General features: G+C 50.3%; 2 protein-coding genes across 5 annotated transcripts in view; one reads left to right on the top strand and one right to left on the bottom strand.

The window, feature by feature from the left end:
• The window catches only part of Dnajc17 (DnaJ heat shock protein family (Hsp40) member C17), a 37637-nt gene that overhangs the window by 19090 nt on the left and 360 nt on the right, over window positions 1–18187 (top strand). For 2 of the 4 annotated variants that reach the window (XM_010624698.3, XM_010624700.3), the window contains 9 exons: window positions 7497–7566; window positions 7866–7924; window positions 8145–8232; window positions 10273–10358; window positions 10594–10690; window positions 11344–11387; window positions 11776–11853; window positions 12394–12474; window positions 13172–13282. In XM_010624698.3, the coding sequence (XP_010623000.1) occupies window positions 7497–7566; window positions 7866–7924; window positions 8145–8232; window positions 10273–10358; window positions 10594–10690; window positions 11344–11387; window positions 11776–11853; window positions 12394–12474; window positions 13172–13282 (714 nt within the window). Of the gene's footprint in view, window positions 1–7496; window positions 7567–7865; window positions 7925–8144; window positions 8233–10272; window positions 10359–10593; window positions 10691–11343; window positions 11388–11775; window positions 11854–12393; window positions 12475–13149; window positions 13283–18187 lie in introns of those variants that run through there. The other 2 variants (XM_010624702.3, XM_010624701.3) reach the window with 2 other exon arrangements.
• Window positions 14939–17962, bottom strand: CUNH15orf62 (chromosome unknown C15orf62 homolog). The gene has a single exon (XM_010624703.2). It carries the CDS (start codon window positions 16192–16194, stop codon window positions 15667–15669), a length of 528 nt encoding a protein of 175 aa, XP_010623005.1. The 5' UTR covers window positions 16195–17962; the 3' UTR covers window positions 14939–15666.

Raw genomic sequence — 18187 nt, forward strand, 5'->3', positions numbered from 1 at the left:
ATAATACTGAGACCAGAAGGGTTTTCAAAGGCCTGTTTAGGAGAGTTGAGTGTTCGACTGATGAGGCATTCTTCAGGCAGTGGTTGGGAGGGCTGGACAAAGCTGGGAATCCAGTTTGGAATACAAAGCACTGACCTCCAGACCAACTGGATCGAAGTCACAGTTGGTCTTTGAGGCTGAAACTAAGGAATGGACCCTGCCCTGGCAGGCTTAGCAACTAAGTAGAGTAACTAGTTAATCAAGACAGGCACACTTGACCTGTATTCTGAAGCTAGCTAGGCTTGGTTTGTGACCACTCTAGATCACAGGCTACCATGCCATCTATTCTTTAAGAATATTTTTAAGGCCCTGGGGGCCAACCAAGGATTGAATTTTAGGACTGTTCCTCAGACTTGAAACCAGCCCTATCCATCTAGAGAATTCCACTTAGGCTGAACTGCACCCACTGTGGACCAGGCCCCATTTTGGGGGTTCCTGTCATGTTGGGATCATGTTGGGTGATGTGTTTTTTCCCTCCATTCCCTTCCCACCTTGCAGGAGTGGGTGGAGGAGAAATTTGGGAACTTATATTGAATATACCTAGTTTTTGTCAGGTTCTTCTCGTGGACAAATAAACAGCCCTGAGGGGAGGGCTTATTTTTCTCATTGTGGAGTTAATGAACCTAAAGCTAAGGGAAATTTGCCCAAGTTTATGCTATTAGTATGTAGAAGATTCTGAATTTGAAAATATACATCTGTCAAACTTCAGAATCTGCTCTTTGACTTTATGGGCTAGCATGTGATCTATTTTTGAGAAAGTTCCATGTGCTGCTGAGAAAAATGTGTATTCTCTTATTGAACACTCTGTGAATATCTATTAAATTCATTTGTTCAGAGGTTCGGGTGAACTATGATACTTGTTTTTTTTTGTCTAGCTGATCTATTTGTGACAGTGGGGTATCACAATCCCCAACTGCAGTTGTGTTGATGGTCATCTGATCTTTTATGTCCAGCAGTGTTTGTTTTTATGAAGTTGCATGTTCTGGTTTTCAGTGCATATATGTTTATAATTGTTATTGGAAAATATCAGACCACTGGTCTTTATGGGAGGAGTATTGCCTCAAATTTGAGGCCAGCCTAGCCTACACAGTGAGTTCAAGGCCAGCCTGGGCTGTGTAGCAAGACCTTGTCTCAAAAAACCAAGAAAACATAAAACAAAACCAAGTACCGAAATTACAGGGGTGTGTCACCACTTTTAACCATATGGAGATCTACTATGATAAGCAGTAAGACAAATCAAATCAAATATTGACACAGAGTAAATATGCACTAAATGTAACAGCTATACTTCCACTAACAATAGAAAAACCCTCTACAGTAATAGCATAGAGTTAACTACCTAAAGATTAATAAAGCTTAATGTTTATATTAGTAAAGATAGGTGTCGGGAATGGGAGCATGAAAAAAGTAATGTTTGAAAAATTAAGCAAAGGAAGATGAGGAGGAGAGAAAAGTGAAATAAAGGATCCTATTATGAAGGAAAACAAAATTGATAGAAAGGGAAAAAAAAAGAAAGAAAGAAAGAAAATAAACCCCAGACACCAAAAAACCAATAAAGGCAAAGGCCAAAAAAAAAAAATTTCTCAGTGTTTCTCATTATTTTTGAATGAGTGATTTTTTCCAGGATCTGCAGGCTTGGAATGGAGCAAGTGCAGTTTTCTCTGCCTAATCTATAGCCTGTGGATTTGTGAGATACCCGCCACATTCCAAGAGCCCCTCTGCCTGTGGCAGCTGCCCAAGCTGTGCATGTCCTTGCTCACAATGGTAACCAGGCAAAGCATCAGACCACTGGTCTTTATGGGAGGTGGGCAGTGGGGTGGGGGTTCAAGCAGACTGCTGCATTTATTTAATGCCAGCACTTTCAGAACCAGCCATTGCTGAAAGCACCCTTGCTGAGCCTGGCCTCTCTTCACAGAGGGTGGGGCCCTGTGAACTTCTCAGGGGCCTATGCCTAGCCTTCACCTGCTCACCAGTCACTGTGGTAGGGTAACACTGGAAACCCTGGAGTGAGGTTGTTCTGTGTTGTTCTGTGGTTCAGTCCTAATCAGTCCACCGCTCCTAGAATGGTGTCTGATTAAACACTCTGGCCCTATGGCAAGCAGGTGCTGCTCTGGATTGTTCTCCCATTCTAGCCTGCCTGGAAGGAGTCACTTTTGGGGTAAAGCCCCAGGCTATTTCCATAGTTTGCAAAAACTGTGGGCTTTTCTCAGGAGCAGTGCTGCTGGCTCCTCCTTTATTTCTTTGAGGTTTACCCTCTCTTCCAGGCAGTGACCTCATCCATGACCAGGTCAGGACAGGCAGTTGGTTGGTGCCTCTGCTGCCCTGTGCTGAGGGAAAAGAAAAGGTAGAGCCAGCTTGGAGCTGGCAGATAGATGTAGCCAGGGAATGGAGTCCACAGGCATGGAGTTGGCCGAGGGTGAACACGGCATGGCTCTCTTATCACTTGGTGCATCTCTCCATCCAAAAAACATTACTTTTATTTCATGCTTTGTTGCAACCACATCTGTCTTTTCCTCACCATTTCTGTTCCCAATACCTTTTCCTCATAAAAACAAACTTTTCTGTTTTTCCTCTGACCTGGTCTGGGGCCTGAATAGAAGCCCAGGTTCTTTTACACACTGTTTTGAATACCTAACTAGCTGTCTGCCTGGAGAACTAATAACTTTTTAAGACCCAAGACCCAGCTCAAATATTGCCTCCTCTGGAAGCATTCAGAGTTAAATTAGGCTCTCTTTTCTATGTTTCCATTCTTGTTTTGTTTTTTGAGACAGGGTCTCACTATGCAACTCAGGCTGGCCATGAAATCACTACCTAGTCCAGGCTGGCCTCCAATTTGAAGTGATCCTTCTGCTTCAGCCTCCTGAGTGCTGGGATTACAGGTGTGTGCCACCATGCCCAGCTTGTGTTTTTCCATTCTTTGTGTGTGTGTGTGTGTGTGTGTGTGTGTGTGTGTGTGTGTTGGGATTACAGGTGTGTGTCCCCATGTCCAGCTTGTGTTTTTCTATTCTTTGTGTGTGTGTGTGTGTGTGTGTGTGTGTGTGTGTGTGTGTGTGTGTTTGGTTCCGGGGATAGAATTGGGTCCTTGCGCTTATGAGGCAGGTGGCAGAACCACTGAGCTAAATCCCTGGGCTTTGTGTTTCCATTCTTATAGACCACTCTTCTGGCTTCTCACATGTGGTATTGTAATTGTTTCCCTGGGATCTTCTTTGCCAAGCAGTGTCCTTCCTCTTCTGTGCCAGGGAACACTCCTGATTATTTGTGTCCCCAGGCTCTGTTCAGCCCCTGAATATCTAGATGCTTCATCAATGGACACAGGAGTGGGGTAGATTCAGGGCTGCACTGAGGGGATTTTGGAGAACTTCTACCCTTGGATGTCCCTCCCTGGAATGAATACTGGCTGGCCTGGCTCTCTAGACATCACCTTTCTCCCTGTTAATGTCTAGCCAATACATAAAATTGGCAGGTTGTTGGTTTGGGTTTTTTGTTTTATGTTTTTGTTTTTTTTTTTTTGAGGAAATTGAATATAAAATGTCCAGTCTCTTATCTTTTTAAAGATGGCTTGGAAACTGAGATGTAGGTGAGGCCTTAAGTGAATAGGGGTGCTGAATACATAAAGCTGATTGAGATAGTTGTGTTTGGTTGTAAACATTGGGAGTGTGAGAGGCTGAAGGCTGGAGGTGGGTTGGGGTTCACCCAGGTTGGAATAGGATTCCCTAGGTATGGCTCTGCTGGTTGCCTCAAAGTCTCTATGAGACTGTTAAACCCATTTGTCAAAGGAACACATTCTGGAAAGACAATTGATAAGGGGGCAAATTAATATATGTGAATTAATTTCCTATTGTTATATAATTATTTCTTTTTTTTCAGTTGGAACATATTTTGTTTCCTTAAGTGAAAGCCAATTTTCTGATACAGAACATCCACAGTGAATTATAAAACACAAAATAACATTTAATATTATTCCTTTAGGATAAAATTCCTAAAGCACACTCTCAAAAACAATAGAAAAGTGGGCCAGGGATTTAGCTCAGTGGTTCTGCTGCCTGCTTCGCAAGCGCAAGCACTGGCAAGGACTTCAGTTCGATCCTAGGTACCAAGAAAAAACAAAAAACAATAGAAAAGCAAAGGAGGGGCTACCACCCAGCCCCCCAGCCCCCTTCCTTTCTCAGTCTTCTCTCTCCTTTCTAGTGTCTCTCTCAGATTTACAAAAAGGATACATGAACCTGTAAAAGAGCCCTGTGATACAAAGAACAAAATTTCCCGCAAAACCAGCCTGTATCAGTAGAGCATGCCTTGTAATCCTAGTGCCTAGGAAGGTTCGTTCTCAGGGCAGCCCTATAGGTAGCGGCCATAGACCCAGAGAGAAGGCCTCCCAGATGATGGCCCCTCCCCTCACCCATCTCAGAGATAGGGCACAGGGGCTTCAAGAGAGCTGGGGGGAGAGACCAGGAAGCTGCCTCCTGTAAGTGTACAGAGTGACTTCTATGTGTTGGGCCGATCGAAAGGGAGGGGTGGAAAGACACATGCTATCCAGTGAAACTTGGAACCTTGAAGAGGGAAGGGGAGATGTGAAAAGGAATATCCACTTTTTAAAACTTTCTATATTTTTGTATTGTTATACTTACTGAAAAAAGTAAGTAAAAAGTGTTAAAATTTAAGAAACGTTTAATAAAAGTTTGATTTAAGGCTGAAGCAGGAGGATTACAAGTTGAATCATAGCCTGGGTTACTTAGTAAGACCCTGTCTGAAAATAAAGAAATAAGGAGCCAGTTGTGGTAACGCATACCTATAATCCTAGTACTCCAGAAGCTGAGGTAGGAGGATCTCCATGAATTCAAGGTCAGCCTGGGCTACAAAGTGAGTTCAAGGCCAATCTGAACTACACAGTAAGACCCTGTCTCAAAAAAATGTAAAAATAAAAGGGGTTGGGGATGTAGCTATGTGAGAAGGGAAATTCAGTCCTCAGTAAAAGTGAAGTTGGTCTTGGCCACACACTCCTAGCACTCTAGGAGGCTGAGACAAGAGAATCACAAATTTGAGCTCAGCCTGAGCAATAATAGCTCGTCCCAAAATTTTATTTTATTTATTTTTTGTCCACACATTTTATTTACTTATTTATTGTCCCAAAATTTTAGAAGGTGTTGGGGATATAGTTCAATATGGAACCCAGAGTCTAATCCCTAATATTGTTTGATAAAAAAAAAAAAAGAGAGAGCAGAAGGATAAAAGACAAATGATGCGAATAAAGATGACATTGCAAATGTGAACTGTTTAGAAGCTGTCATCTCTCCGTATTATTACTCTTAACAGTGAAAACAGAGCTGGAAGGTGAGCTGGCAGGCCAGGTGTGCCCAGGGGGGCACCAGGGTATGGCATATCTGTCCTGTGCCTTTCGGGTCATCTTGAGCTCAGTCAGCCAAACTGGGCATAAGTTGTCCCGGCAGGTGAAGGTGCAGGGTTGGCTGTGGCCTGTAGGTGGCAGCACTCCCGCAAGGTCCCTGGTCCACTGGGCTCTGGAGGTGGTGAGCAGGCCCTCCTTGAGCAGATGCTGGCTGCCTGCCTCTGAAGATGCTTCCTTTGCATATTTGGGCGTATAACTATGCACTGCTTCCATCTGAGAGACATAGAAAGTCCATGTGCCCAGCTATTCCTCCCCGGGGTCTGAACAGAAATGTGGGGCAGAGGCCTCAGGAAGCAGAGGCAGATTACACTAGCTAGGTAGGTCGTACATGAAAGGTAACTGTTTTTGTTTTATTCATTTAAGTTATATTAGGGGTTTTTTCAATATAGAGATACAAAAATGAAAACTAAAAGTGGACCATAACTTTTTCAGATAAAACCTGTTGACAATTTAAAAAAAAGATAATAAAAGAAGTTCTCTTTAAGATCTGAAAAGTAACAGGAAGGTATGAAAGAAATAAATGCTTCCTTGCTCTCCCTCTTCATCCTTTCCAGTGGAGGTTACCATTAAATTTCTTATGATTGCCTTGAGAAAAAAAATTAAACTGTGCTCATGCTCAAGTATCTGAAATTATGTTTCATTTGTTTTTCTATTTTAAACCCAAAAGTGATCTTATAATACAGTTTTGAGTTTTGCTTTTAAAAAAAAATTCACATAATCCTAAAGATTTTCTGGAGTCAGTTCACAGACTTTGGTGTATCATGTTTTTAATGGGTTTTTGTTTTTGTTTTTTGATACCTGGGATTGAACTCAGGACCTTCTGCTTGCAAGGCAGGAAGCTGACCACTGAGCTAAATTCCCAGCTAATGGGTTTTTGTTGATGGAGATCTCAGTGGGTGCCTCGTATAAACAGCATTGGAGAGGGACAGGAATTTAGCTCCGTGGTTCCCCCGCCTGCTTCACAAGCACAAGGACCCGAGTTTGATCCCCGGTACCAAACAAGAAAACAACATTGGAGTGAGCATGCTTGTGTATTTAGTATATCTTATCTATCTATCTATCTATCTATCTATCTATCTATCTATCTATATGTTTGGTTTTTTTTCTGGTAGTGGGGCTTAAACTTGTGTCCTTGCATTTGCAGGGCAGTCACTGGAACCACTGAGCTAAATCCCCAGCCCTACTTCGGTATATATTTTAAGTGCAAATTTCTAGGGCTGAGTCAAAAGAAAATTTGTGTGTGTGTGTGTGTTTGTTTGTGTGTGTGTGTGTTTATGTTACTGGGGATTGAATCCAGGGCCTTGCACATGTTGGGCAGGCACTCTACCGCTGATAGAGTCCTCGATCCTTTTTAAGTTTCATTTTGAAACGTGGTCTTGCTAGGTTGCCCAGGCTGGCCTTGAATTTGTGATCCTCCTACTGGAGCCTCCTGAGTAGCTGGGATTCCAAGCATACAACATATGGGAAAGTATATTTTAAAATTGGATGGCAAAATTTTCCACCAGAAAGTTTTCCCCAGTTTTCATACTCACCAAGACAGAATAGAGAGCTGGATATGGTGGCTCAGAACTGTAATCCCAGCTTTCTGAGAGGCTGAGGCAGGAGGATCACAAGTTCAAGCCCCAGCTGGGAAATTTACCAAGACTCTGTCTCAAAATAAAAACTAAAAAAGGGGCCTGGGATTTGCATTGGCCCCGGGTTCCTTCATTGCCAAAAAAAAAAAAAAAAAAAAAAAGAAAAAATTATAAAGCATAGCTGCTTGCAGGTGACTGTAGAGAGACCAGGATACTGTGCTCTGGCCCCTGCCAGGAGCTGTTTGACAGCATTGATGAGGCTGAGTATTTGCAGGAAGCAGGTCCAGCTTCCCTGCTGGGTGTCAGAGGCTGGCTGGCTCCATGGCCCTTGCCTCCTCCCCTGCAAATCTGCATGATGACTTGGAAGAGGGGGTCAGCAGCCACTCTTTCCGGTGGACATTGGATTTCCCTTGTCACCTTTGCAAGGTTTTCCTGTTCATCCCTGGAGTGGGATGAATGACAGTGTCTTCTGACTCTTCCAGGTGAAGAAGGCATACAGGCAGAAGGCCCTCTCCTGCCACCCAGACAAAAATCCAGATAATCCCCGAGCAGGTGAGGTTCTGTAGGGGATGAGAAGAAAGACCCGCTCTCCCGCTGTGGTGTCTCCGCTCTGAGCTCCATGTGTGAGCCATGGAGGGAGGTGCACAAGGCCTGCTCCCGCCAGTGGGGCCCAGGGCTCACGTGCTGGAGATGCCCAGTCAGTGGCTGACACGCTTGCCCTTCCTTGCTGGTCTGGCAGCTGCCATTGTCAGCCTTTCCGCCCACCTGTGGCTGCTTTGGAATGCTTTTTTGAGGGAAAACGTCATCACCATATCTAACTTTATTTTTCTCCTTTCTTTTTTACGGCCTAGCTGAACTCTTCCACCAGCTGTCTCAGGCCTTGGAAGTGCTGACCGATGCTGCAGCCAGGGTGAGCGCCTCCTCCTTTAGGTGACTGTCCTCTGGGGACAGAGACCACTGCTGCCTTCAGCCTGCATCCTCTGGCCTTAGTCCTTGCTGTCCAGGCCTTGGAGACCCACTCTCTAGCCTGCTTCCTGGGTGGCTCTGGGCTGGAAGTCAGGGGCCAAGAGACTGCTGGGGCTGTGTCTTTTTCTTTGGCTGACTACTGCTGTGTTCCTTTGTGCTTCCAGGCCGCGTATGACAAAGTCAGGAAAGCCAAGAAGCAGGCAGCAGCGAGGACCCAGAAACTTGATGAGAAAAGGAAAAGAGTGAAGCTTGGTAGGTGACTTCATAGCCCCAAGTGGCCTGTGGCTTCCCTCCCTCACCTTCTTCCTGGACCGTCACTTCCAGCCATTCAGAGCCTCTTAGTCAAGGCTCTGAGCAAAACATTCTAAGGAATAATAGCAACTACTAGATTTACTGTTAAAGTTTAGAAACTTGCTGGGGCTGGGATTTTGACTCATATGGAATGATCAGAATTGGTGTTCTTATTCCCTGTGCCAGGCCAGATTTCTGTCATTCTTTCCAGAATCATCCTTGCCCAGACTTAGTGCTCTGACAGCCCCTTTGCAGGATTCCAAGAAGTCCAGGCCTGCTTGCTTCCCTCACCTCTCAATCTCTCAGTCTCTCTCTGTCTCTGCCTCTGTTTTTCTGTCTGACCTTGAACTCACTATATAGCCCAGGCTAGCCTTGAACTTGTGATTCTTCTGCCTCAGCCTCCTGACTGCAAGAGTTACAGGCGTACACCATCATGCCCAGCTTTCTTTTCTCTTTCTTCTTTTTTTTTCCCCCTTGTGGTACCAGGGATTGAACCCAGAGCCTTCACACTGAGCTGCACCCCTAGCCTTGCAGTCCTCCTGCCTCAGCCTCCAAGAGTGCTGGAATTACATGCATGTGACACCATGTCCAGCAGGCTTTCATTTTCTGTTTGCTTGATTCCTTTTTATTTTGGTACCAGGGATTGAACTTGGGACCTTGAGCTTGCGAGGGAGGTGGTGGAACCACTGAGCTAAATCCCCGGCGTGCTTGTTTCCTTTTTTTAAAAATAGGGTCTCACTATTTAACCCAGACTTGCCTCAAATTCATAGCGATCCTCCTGCCCAAGCCTCCTGAGTGCTAGGATGATAGGCATGCATTACTATGCCTGGCAAGGGCTTTCTCTTTTAACAGCTTTATTTTGAGGTGTTTTATATACACACGTGCGCGCATGCATACACGCGCACACACACACACACACACACACACACACACACACACACAATTTTTTTGATACCGGCAGTTGTACTCAAGGCCTTGTGCTTGTCAGGCAGGTGCTTCACTGCTGAGCTACATCCCTGGCCCCTATTTTGAGGTATTCTTTGCATAACACAACATCCACCCATTTCAAGTAAGGGTCAGTGATTTTTAAAAATTATGTAGGGCCACTATGACTATAAATCAATCTTAAAACATTTGCTTCCACCTGATAAGGTTGGTACAAACAAACTGTACTCCATATTCTCCCCTTCCTAACATTCAATATACACGTATTTTGATAAGTGCCTGCACCATTCCAATGTAGCCATTTCTCTATCCAGAAAAGGAGAGTGGGCTGTGAGCTGACATAGCACTTGCCTGGTTTGTGCAAGGCACTGGGTTCAATCTCTGGTACAGCAAAAAAAAAGGTGAATAAAATATGCAGAAAGCAAAGCAGTGAGTCCCAGGCCCTAGAGAACTGTTTGTCGCAGCAGCTGGCCTGGCACAGGGCCACTGGATGGTTTCCTGGGGAGGCAAGCAGGGATGCAGACCCGGGGTGATGCTCCCCCGACCCTGCCGCCTTAGGGGAGCTTCTGTGCTGGGTCCACAGTATGGCTTGGTAATGGTGAGCTGGGGATGAGCGGCAGGAGAGACAGTGGGAACTTGAGCTCAGTGGTGCTACATGAATCCAGCCGAGACAAGGCCCAGCTCAGGCCGTGGTGCCAAACCACAGGGGCAGAGGCCAGTGCTCCACCCACAGCATCCATGACACACAGCCCTGGGCTGCTGACAGAGGGCACCCACCCACACCGTCCCTGTGCGTGTGGAAAGAACCAGCTTGGTCAGTGTGAGCTGTTTTAACTTCCAGACCGCTGGCCCCCTGGCTGGAGCCCATCCCTTTCTGGGCACTGACCTTTCAGGAAAGTAACTTGGAGGCATATGGCAGGGCGTGAAGGGCAGCAGTTACTGTATGGTATGGCTTTGTGCCGGTGGAGACAGTGGGGAAGCAGCCAGAGCTGGGTTGAGCTGAGGCTGTGCAGACTGCACAAACCAGCAAGTGGGTCACACAACCTTTGTGCCTAGACCTGGAGGCCCGGGAGCGGCAGGCACAGGCCCAGGGGAGTGAGGAGGAGGAGGACAGCCGGAGCACCAGGACGCTGGAGCAGGAGGTGAGCACCCAGCACGCCTGCCTGAGTGCCATCTGTGGCGGCAGCAGGAAGGAGAGGTGTGTGGTGGGGAGGGCTTGCTTTTTCCCCTTCTTCTGTGGGAGCAAGGTGATCTGTCCCATCTGCAGGTTGCTGAGCACTCGCTCGCAAGTGGAGCTTCCCAGGGACCTTTGCAAGGTGAGCCAACCTGGAGTTGGATCAGCACAGAATCATCACCCCTCTGTCCCTTGCTCTACAGATTGCACGCCTACGAGAAGAGGGTTCCCGGCAGCTGGAGGAGCAGCAGAGGCTGATCCGGGAGCAGATACGCCAGGACCGCGAGCAGAGGCTAAGAGGTGAGAGCACCATGCTCTCCTGTCCCCCAAGCAGCCCCACCCCTCTCACAGTGGCCGCAGCAACTTCTCCATTGAGTGGCTTCCAGAACCCTGCAGACACCCCATGATCCTCCCTCTAGCACACTGCGCTGGTCCCTTCTTCTTACCAGTTTTTGGGGGCCTGTGTGCTTTCACTCTCTCTGGCTGTTTCGGTCTGAGTCCCTCCCAGCCAGAGGTAGCTCTCCGTTGGTGCAGTGAGCGGGGGAAAGGCCCAGGGTACTGTGCTTCAGTGGAATCATGTATTCTGTCGTCTGCTTCCTGCCCTGGGAGCTTTTCCAGCCCTTCATTTGGAGAGTATAGGTGACCTTTAGGAGGTGGGTGGGCTGGCCACCCTGGTGATGGGGCAGGATTGCATCTACCTTCCTCTCCAGCCCCTCACCACGGCAGGACAGGTATGACTCTAGGTCAGAAGTGACTTATCTGCTCCTCTGACTCTGGCCCACATCTCCTTTGGGAGAACTGTGGTTTCTTCATATTTTCCCTTTCTTGATTTTTTGTTTGTTTGTTTGGTACCGGGGAATCGAACTTGGGAATTTGTGCTTGCGAAGCAGGCAGTGGAACCACTGAGCTAAATCCCCGGCCTTTTCCCTTTCTTCTTTTGCCAATATTTCCAGGAAAGGTGAGAAATACCGAAGGCAAAGGAACTCCCAAACTAAAGGTGAGCATGCACAGGGTCAGCGAGCCTCACCGCACCTCCCTCAGTGAGAGCAGACAGGCTTCTGGGAGGCACTAGGTCTCCGAGTGGGCCATCAACACCATGGCGTCCTTGACATCCTCCAGCTGCCAGGGCCCAGGCTGCCTCCCAGAGCTGGCCATGGTAGACCTAGCCCTTGTGGCTGTAGGGCAGTGCGTCCCTGGAAGCACCGAGGGAGGGACGCATCATGGAGGGGAGCTGGCTGCCTTCCCTCTCAGTTTTCATTTTCGGTGGTGCTCCCTAGTTACAGGTGCTTGGTGACCAGGAGGACCCCTTCTCACACTGCTGAGCTCAGATGAGGGTCTGGTACTACTGACCCAAAATTTCAGTGCTTGGTGCCACTGTCTTTCAGCTAAAATGGAAGTGCGAGAAGGAGGATGAGTCCCAAGGTGGCTACTCCAGAGATGTCCTCCTGCGGCTTTTACAGAAGGTCAGCCTGTTCTCGCCCTCTCTGTCCTGTCATCTCAGCCAAATCCCAGGACTCTTCCCCTAACATCTCTACCTGCTGTTCCTTTGTACTGTCTCACGGACCATGGGACAGCCTAGAAAGTTCTCCCAAGGCACAGTCCTCCTGTCACTTGCATTGCCATGTGCCCTCTCCAGCCAGCTCTCCCCTTCACTGCCCAGGTCTGGCCTTTACCTCAGAAGCAACAGGCTGGCCTGAATGTGTTGGAAGAGAGGAGTAGTGTTGGACACAAGAGCCCACCCACTTCACGCCATCCCGTGGAGGCAGCTGTGCCATTGTAGCAGCCTGGGTCCCAGGCCTTTTCTCATCTCTCCTTTTCAGTCCTGCATTACTGAAATTAAACCTTTCTTTCCCACCTCTGATCTTCTCTGGTCCTGGTAATAAGGTTATTTCCAGTCTGAAAATGTAGCAGTGGGCCTCAGGGCAGCCTTGGCTGGTCTGTGGCACAAGCTGGTCCCGGACAACAGGCCAGCCACGCTTACTGGGACCTCCTTATCTCCACAGTATGGTGAGGTTCTCAACCTGGTGCTCTCCAGTAAAAAGGCAGGCACTGCCGTGGTGGAGTTTTCGACTGTCAAAGCTGCGGTGAGTTTTTCGAAGGGCTTGGGAATCATCCTAGGGCAGGGACTCAATTTTGTGGCCCTCAGGGTTGGTGACCACACTCCCAGGGATCTCTGCGCCAGCTCAGAGTGAAGGCTTCCCTCAAGTGCCTTCCCCTGGAGTGCTGGGAGAATGCTGTGACTTTTCCCTGCACGGTGTCTAGCTCCATACGCTCCAGCCTACCCCTCTCTGGGTTTTGAGCCCTAGCGGGAGCAAATAAAAAACACCTCCCAGCACCCATAAGAGAGGCAAGTCCGCAGTGTGAAAGACAGCAGATCTGGCAGGTAGTTGTAAAACCAAAACTAGACAGTTCTCTCTAGTGCCGATTGCTACCGAGCAGAAGCTTGAATGGCTCCCAGGCTTGGTTGTTTGGGCTGAAAATAGAGTGCACAAGGCTCCAAGTTGTCGTGGTCTCAGTCTCGAGGGAGTTAACTTTTCTTTGTTGAGCTGTCTGGGAGTTATTCTGACACACTTCCTAAGTTCTACATCTAAAGCTTTGGCCCACGTGGTCGGTACATATGCTGCCGAAGCCAGCACAGCCCCCACCATTCTCAGGTTGCTAGTGTTGGCCAGCCCTGCTGGGAGGACTAGGATGCTGGTTCTGTCCTCTCTGTGGACTACAGAGGTGCCCTTACAGCTGATTTGCATGCATGGCACCAGGACTGGATGCTCCGTTTGACAGGAGCTGGCTGTCCAGAATGAAGTGGGCCTGGTGGATAACCCTCTGAAGATTTCCTGGTTGGAGGGACAGCCCCAGGGCATGGCAGGCCCCAGCCACCCGGAACTGTCAAAGGTAAGGAGCCTGGCTTCACCCAGCTGGGCCAGCTTAGGGTCCAGGACCTCTTCCCGTGCGTGTCCCTCAGGGGCCTTTACTCCCACGTCCAGGTCAGTAGGAGGAGGAGAGTGAGATTGGCAGGCCCACCAGCCTGAGAAAGAGGGCTCTGATTCCCTGTTGATCCCTTTTCCTTTCTGAGGGCCAGAGGGACCCTACCCTACACATTATTATTATTATTATTTGTTTATTTTGGTGCTGTGGATCAAGCTTAGAGCTTTACCCATGCTATTCGTCCATGCTGCACCACTGGGCTACACTCCCAGCCCAACACAGTGATCTTAGCTCAAACTTTCCCTCCACATCCATCTCCTGCTAGGGCGCACCCTCACCCAGAGAGCCTGAAGGCTGCTTGGCTGTGGTGTGACGCATTTGGAGCTTAGACAACCTAGTGCTGCAGGTGACAGACAGCTACCTAAGGCAGCCATTTCCTTCTCCACTTCTTCAGTTTCCCAGGTGTGTCTCTGGCTCCCCAGGCAGGAACTGACTGTGTAATAACACTGGCCCCTCTAGAAATAACACCAGTCCCTTGCTGGCCCTGGGCACTGCCTGCCACGTTCAGTGCCCCACACTTGGAGAGGTTTGCATTTTCTGGCTACTGTTGGCTCAATGCTGGCTGCCAGTCCTCGAGGCTCCAGCAAGGCTTGTATTCACTCTGCTTCCCAAGGCCCTGGTGTTTTCTGGCACAGATGCCAAGGCTAGGGTTGCAGGGCTCTTGGTCAGACTGCTTTGGGGGCAAGAGCCAGCAGCCTGGTCCTTCTGTCTCTGAAATACTCTGGGTGCCTGTGCAGTAAGCCACAGTCCCACATTGGGTTAGCAGGAGCTCTGCTCACCATCCATCTCTCCACCTGCCTCAGGGACCAGAAGCTGTCTTGTTAGTATGTCCCACACCCAGGACAGAGGGGAAATATGAAGTGTGCTGAGTCCCACTCGGTTTAAAGTAAACCCCATTCCCCTCCCTTCAAGTCCCAGCACGTCACAGCCCCAAGAAACACTCCACAGGTTGTGTTGGAAAGAACTTTATTATCTCTGTATGCACAAAGGGACATTACAGCTCAGCACCTCCACACAAGAGAAGGAAAGGAGGCCAAAGATTTGGGTTGAGGAAGCAGCGTGTATCAGAACTTCTGTCCCTCTCTGTCACGCTATACTTGGAGAGGCCTGGTGTGACCTCCGTGGTCTCGCTAAGTGCTGCTGAGCTCTGGCTTCAGGTCTTCTGGCCAGGCTACAGGGTGAAGCCATAGCACAACTGGTAGCCTGGACCCAGTGGGCTTGGCCAAGCTGGCACTTGCACTGCCAGGGGTTTGGGCAAGGCAGAGCTCCCCAGGCTTGGCAGAAGATTCGGGAGACCAGATATGCCACTTCAATCAGTCCCCCTATCTCCCAGCAAAGAAATCTGCCTCTGTTTCTGCAGCATTTCCTAAAGACTGCCATTGCTAATAGTTCTGGGAATCCCCAAAGCACCTCTTTGTAAGCCACGTTGGTGTGTCTGGCTGATACCCTCAAGAGCTGCTTTCTTGGGACCAGGGATTGTTCCAGGCAACTGTGGGGACAGGCTGTTATGTCCTCTTTCCTATTAATGATTCATTTGGTCTTCCTCTTGTGTCTTTCTCTGTGTCTCTGCCTACCTCTCTTCTCTGCTAGCCTGTTCTTGCTCCTGCAGCCTCTGACACTTTTCTCTTCCCTGCCACCCTATGCGTGATGGCTGCAGGCCAGTGTCTAGCCAGTGCTGTCCAGTGGACTGTCCGGGGATGTCTGTTCTTGCTGTGCTTCCCAGTGTGGTAGCATTCACCAGGAGTAACTGAACATTTGAATCATCTGACTTTGTGGTTTTATTTCAGTGTATTAAATAGCCATCTGTAGCAAGTGCCCACCAGATTGGACAGAGGCAAGCATATTTCCCTGCTCTTCTCAGGCCTCCCCACTTTGCCCTTCAGCCTGGTTGAACCACTTTGGCCCAGATGTGTCCCGTGACCTCTGTGCTGACAGTGGCTGCAGAGGAGGCTGGCACAGGGCACTGTCTATTCTGCCCAGTCAGTGTCCTTGCCCTGACTCGCCCCTATGCCATCCTGTCACTCTGCTGGCCTCTGTGGTTACCGGGTGTGGTCTCCCCTTCCTGGCTTCAGCAGCTTCCTTCAGGGCTCCTGCCAGAAAATGACCCCCAGCATTCCCACTGGTCTCTGTCCTTTCATTCTGGGTAACTTGGACAACTGCTCAGGATCCAGAAGGGAGGAAGAACCCTGGATTCCTATCCTTGCCTTTTCCGTGTTGCACAACTGTGCCCTCCTCCCTTGGGTCACCAGGCTCCAGCTCCTCTGTCACCCCAGCTCTGCCCTGCTCACCCCTCAGAAGCTGGGCTCACTGGGGAACTGCTCCCTCAGCATCTGTAGAACCTCCTCAAGAAGCGAAATCCCCAGGTCCACCTTGAAGGAGAAGAAGGGGTCACTGAGGTCCGGAGCAGGTGTCCGCCGGAAGGGGGGAGTGTCCGTAAGGTCTTCCTCTGAGGACTGGTGAAGGGTGCCCGCCAGGGAGAGCGCCGAGGGCAGGGTGGCTGAGTAGGCAGTGGCGTAGGTGGCCGGGGGCTCCAGAATGTTGGGGCAGCTGCAGCTCTCTCGGTAGAGGCGTGGGGGCTTGGGTGGGGCCAGCAGGGTGGCCCGGGGCTGCTCATCTCCCCACAAGGGCAGACGCCGTCCATCTGGCCTCCCTCGCAGTTCCCGGATAACCTCTCGGTTGCTGTATTCCTCGTGGTCACCACCGGCAGTGCTAGCCTGGCTCAGTACACTGCCCTGTCGCCGGAGTTGCCGTGGCCGCCCCAGGGTCAGCCGCTTGAGGAAGGAGGCATTGCGGAAGGAGCCTTTCCGCCAGGTCTCCATGGGACCCAAGGGAGCCAGCAGTCAGCCTGGCACCTCAGTCAGGCACTCAGCAGCAGCTAGTGACCATCAGGTCCCTGCTGGGCAGTGAATGCCAAGGGTCAGGGACAGATTGAGTGCACTCGAAGTGCAGGCCTGGGTTTCTGCTCAGCACAGTCCTCTGGCCAGCATCTTGGATGGTGACACGAGGCCCAGGAAGGAGCAGTTTGTCCAGGAGAGCAAAGAGCTGGGAGTCCTGGCAGCAAGAGGCCCCACAGGGACAGGAGTGGCCTGGTTACCTGATAGGGCAGTGGAAAAAACCCCAGCGGGAGTGGAGCACTTACGTAGCTGGGGCAAGGGCAGCTGGGTGGCAGAGGGAGATCCTCTCACGGCTCCTTCCGCAGGCAGAGGCAGATGCACCCAGCTCTCCTCTTTAGCCGCTCTGGGCACTGCCGTGTCCCGGTCAGTGGAGAACTGTGCCTTCTCTGACGGTGGCTGTGGGACTCTGATTAGTGGCTTGGCTGTTTGTGCCAGTCTGTGGCAGTGTTTTGTTTTCAGCTGACTCAGTCAGGTGGGAAGCCAGGTTTCATGCTCTGAGGTAATTGCAGCATCTGCAGGCAGAAGCTGGGCAGCTGTGACCAACACCCCAGGGCGACGGGGAGCTTCAGATTCCTCATGAGACTGGTCTGGGGGCAGCCTGCCATGTGTGTCACCATGCTGCTTCCTGTCTTACCACAGCCCGGGCACCCCAGCCCCAGCCAGTGTGTCTGGGAGGAGCCCAGGAGGGAGAGAGACCTGTCCTGGGCAGGTGACTCAGTTCTGGGGCCTGGTGACAGGCCTTCATTAGCAGAGCCTGCAAGAATAGGGGAAGGGGGCAGAGGGTGTGTTAACGGGAAGCAGCCTGTAAAGGGCTCGGCTCCTCCCAGGGTGGGGCCAGGCCATTCCAGGGTGACTCCAGGTTTTCTTGGCAAAGCAGCAGTAACTCGGGGAAGGAAGCACTGCCCTCGCCTCCCTGTGGCCTGCCAGCCAGTCTGGCTGCTCAGTTTTCTTCTCCTTCCTCCTCACTGTGCTGTCATCCTCCCCCTCTGCAGCTGGGCCTCCTTGTGTACCCTCTTCTTCGGAGGGGCTGGGCTAAGTGGTGCTGCTATGAACTGTTGGTGCCCTAGAGGTCTGGCCAGGAGAGGGCAGCTACAGCTGTGGGAGGGGATAGGATGGGGATGGCTGAGTAGCACTTCCTGTTTCTCTGTGCCCCTGCTCTGAACAAGTAGGCCAGGGCCTGGCAGCTTAACTCCGGCCACTCCCCTCTTATCCCCGGGTCACTGACCACCCCACTTTCTTCCTGGCCTGTCCCACAGAGTGCACAGTTCCACACCAGACAGTACCTCAGGTGTGCTACACATCTCTCCTCGAAGCCAGCGGACCACACAGTGGTCTTGCAGGAGAGAGGATGGGATCTAAGTCACACCGCAGACCTCATCAGGGTGCGGGGTTGGCAGCACAGTGCTCCGCTGCAGAGCTGCTGCACCACCCCACTGGCCCATTGAGCTGCTTGTTTATTATTCTTTTGATTGTTAAAATATAGCTCGCCTTCAACCCACACTGTGCTGGCAAGATCATAAAAGAAACCATGAGCCCTGCCCTCTGGGAGCTGCTGTGTCTGTGTAGGGGCGAGTTGGCCTCCTGTTTGCTCTCTTGCTGTCTAGAGTGAGCTGTTTGACGCTGTGTAGCATGCAGGGCTCCATCCCATGTCCTCGGACCAGACCCTCAGAGCTCAGGACGCTGGGTAGTGGGGAGTGGGTAGTGGGTAGTGCTCTGGTCTGTGCCCGCTGAGCTACTTCACTGGGGCAAGGAAAGGAGTGTCAGGTAATGGGCTGAGAGGGAAGGGAAGGAGACGGCCTGGCCAGACATGGGGAAGTGATTTGCCGGAGAGATGAACAGAGCTGACTAGGTGTGACAGTCCTGGGAGAGGAGTCCTGGCAGCCGGCAGAGGAGACCCAGCCTGGGGAGCAAGGCCCGC

This window comes from Fukomys damarensis, unplaced genomic scaffold, assembly GCF_012274545.1.
Source record: "Fukomys damarensis isolate Sample0158 unplaced genomic scaffold, DMR_v1.0_HiC HiC_scaffold_17, whole genome shotgun sequence".
NCBI classification, from domain to species: domain Eukaryota; kingdom Metazoa; phylum Chordata; class Mammalia; order Rodentia; family Bathyergidae; genus Fukomys; species Fukomys damarensis.

Bases quoted from the DNA above. Each gene is read 5' to 3' on its own strand.
- CUNH15orf62 (XM_010624703.2), bottom strand. From the start codon at position 16,194: ATGGAGACCTGGCGGAAAGGCTCCTTCCGCAATGCCTCCTTCCTCAAG.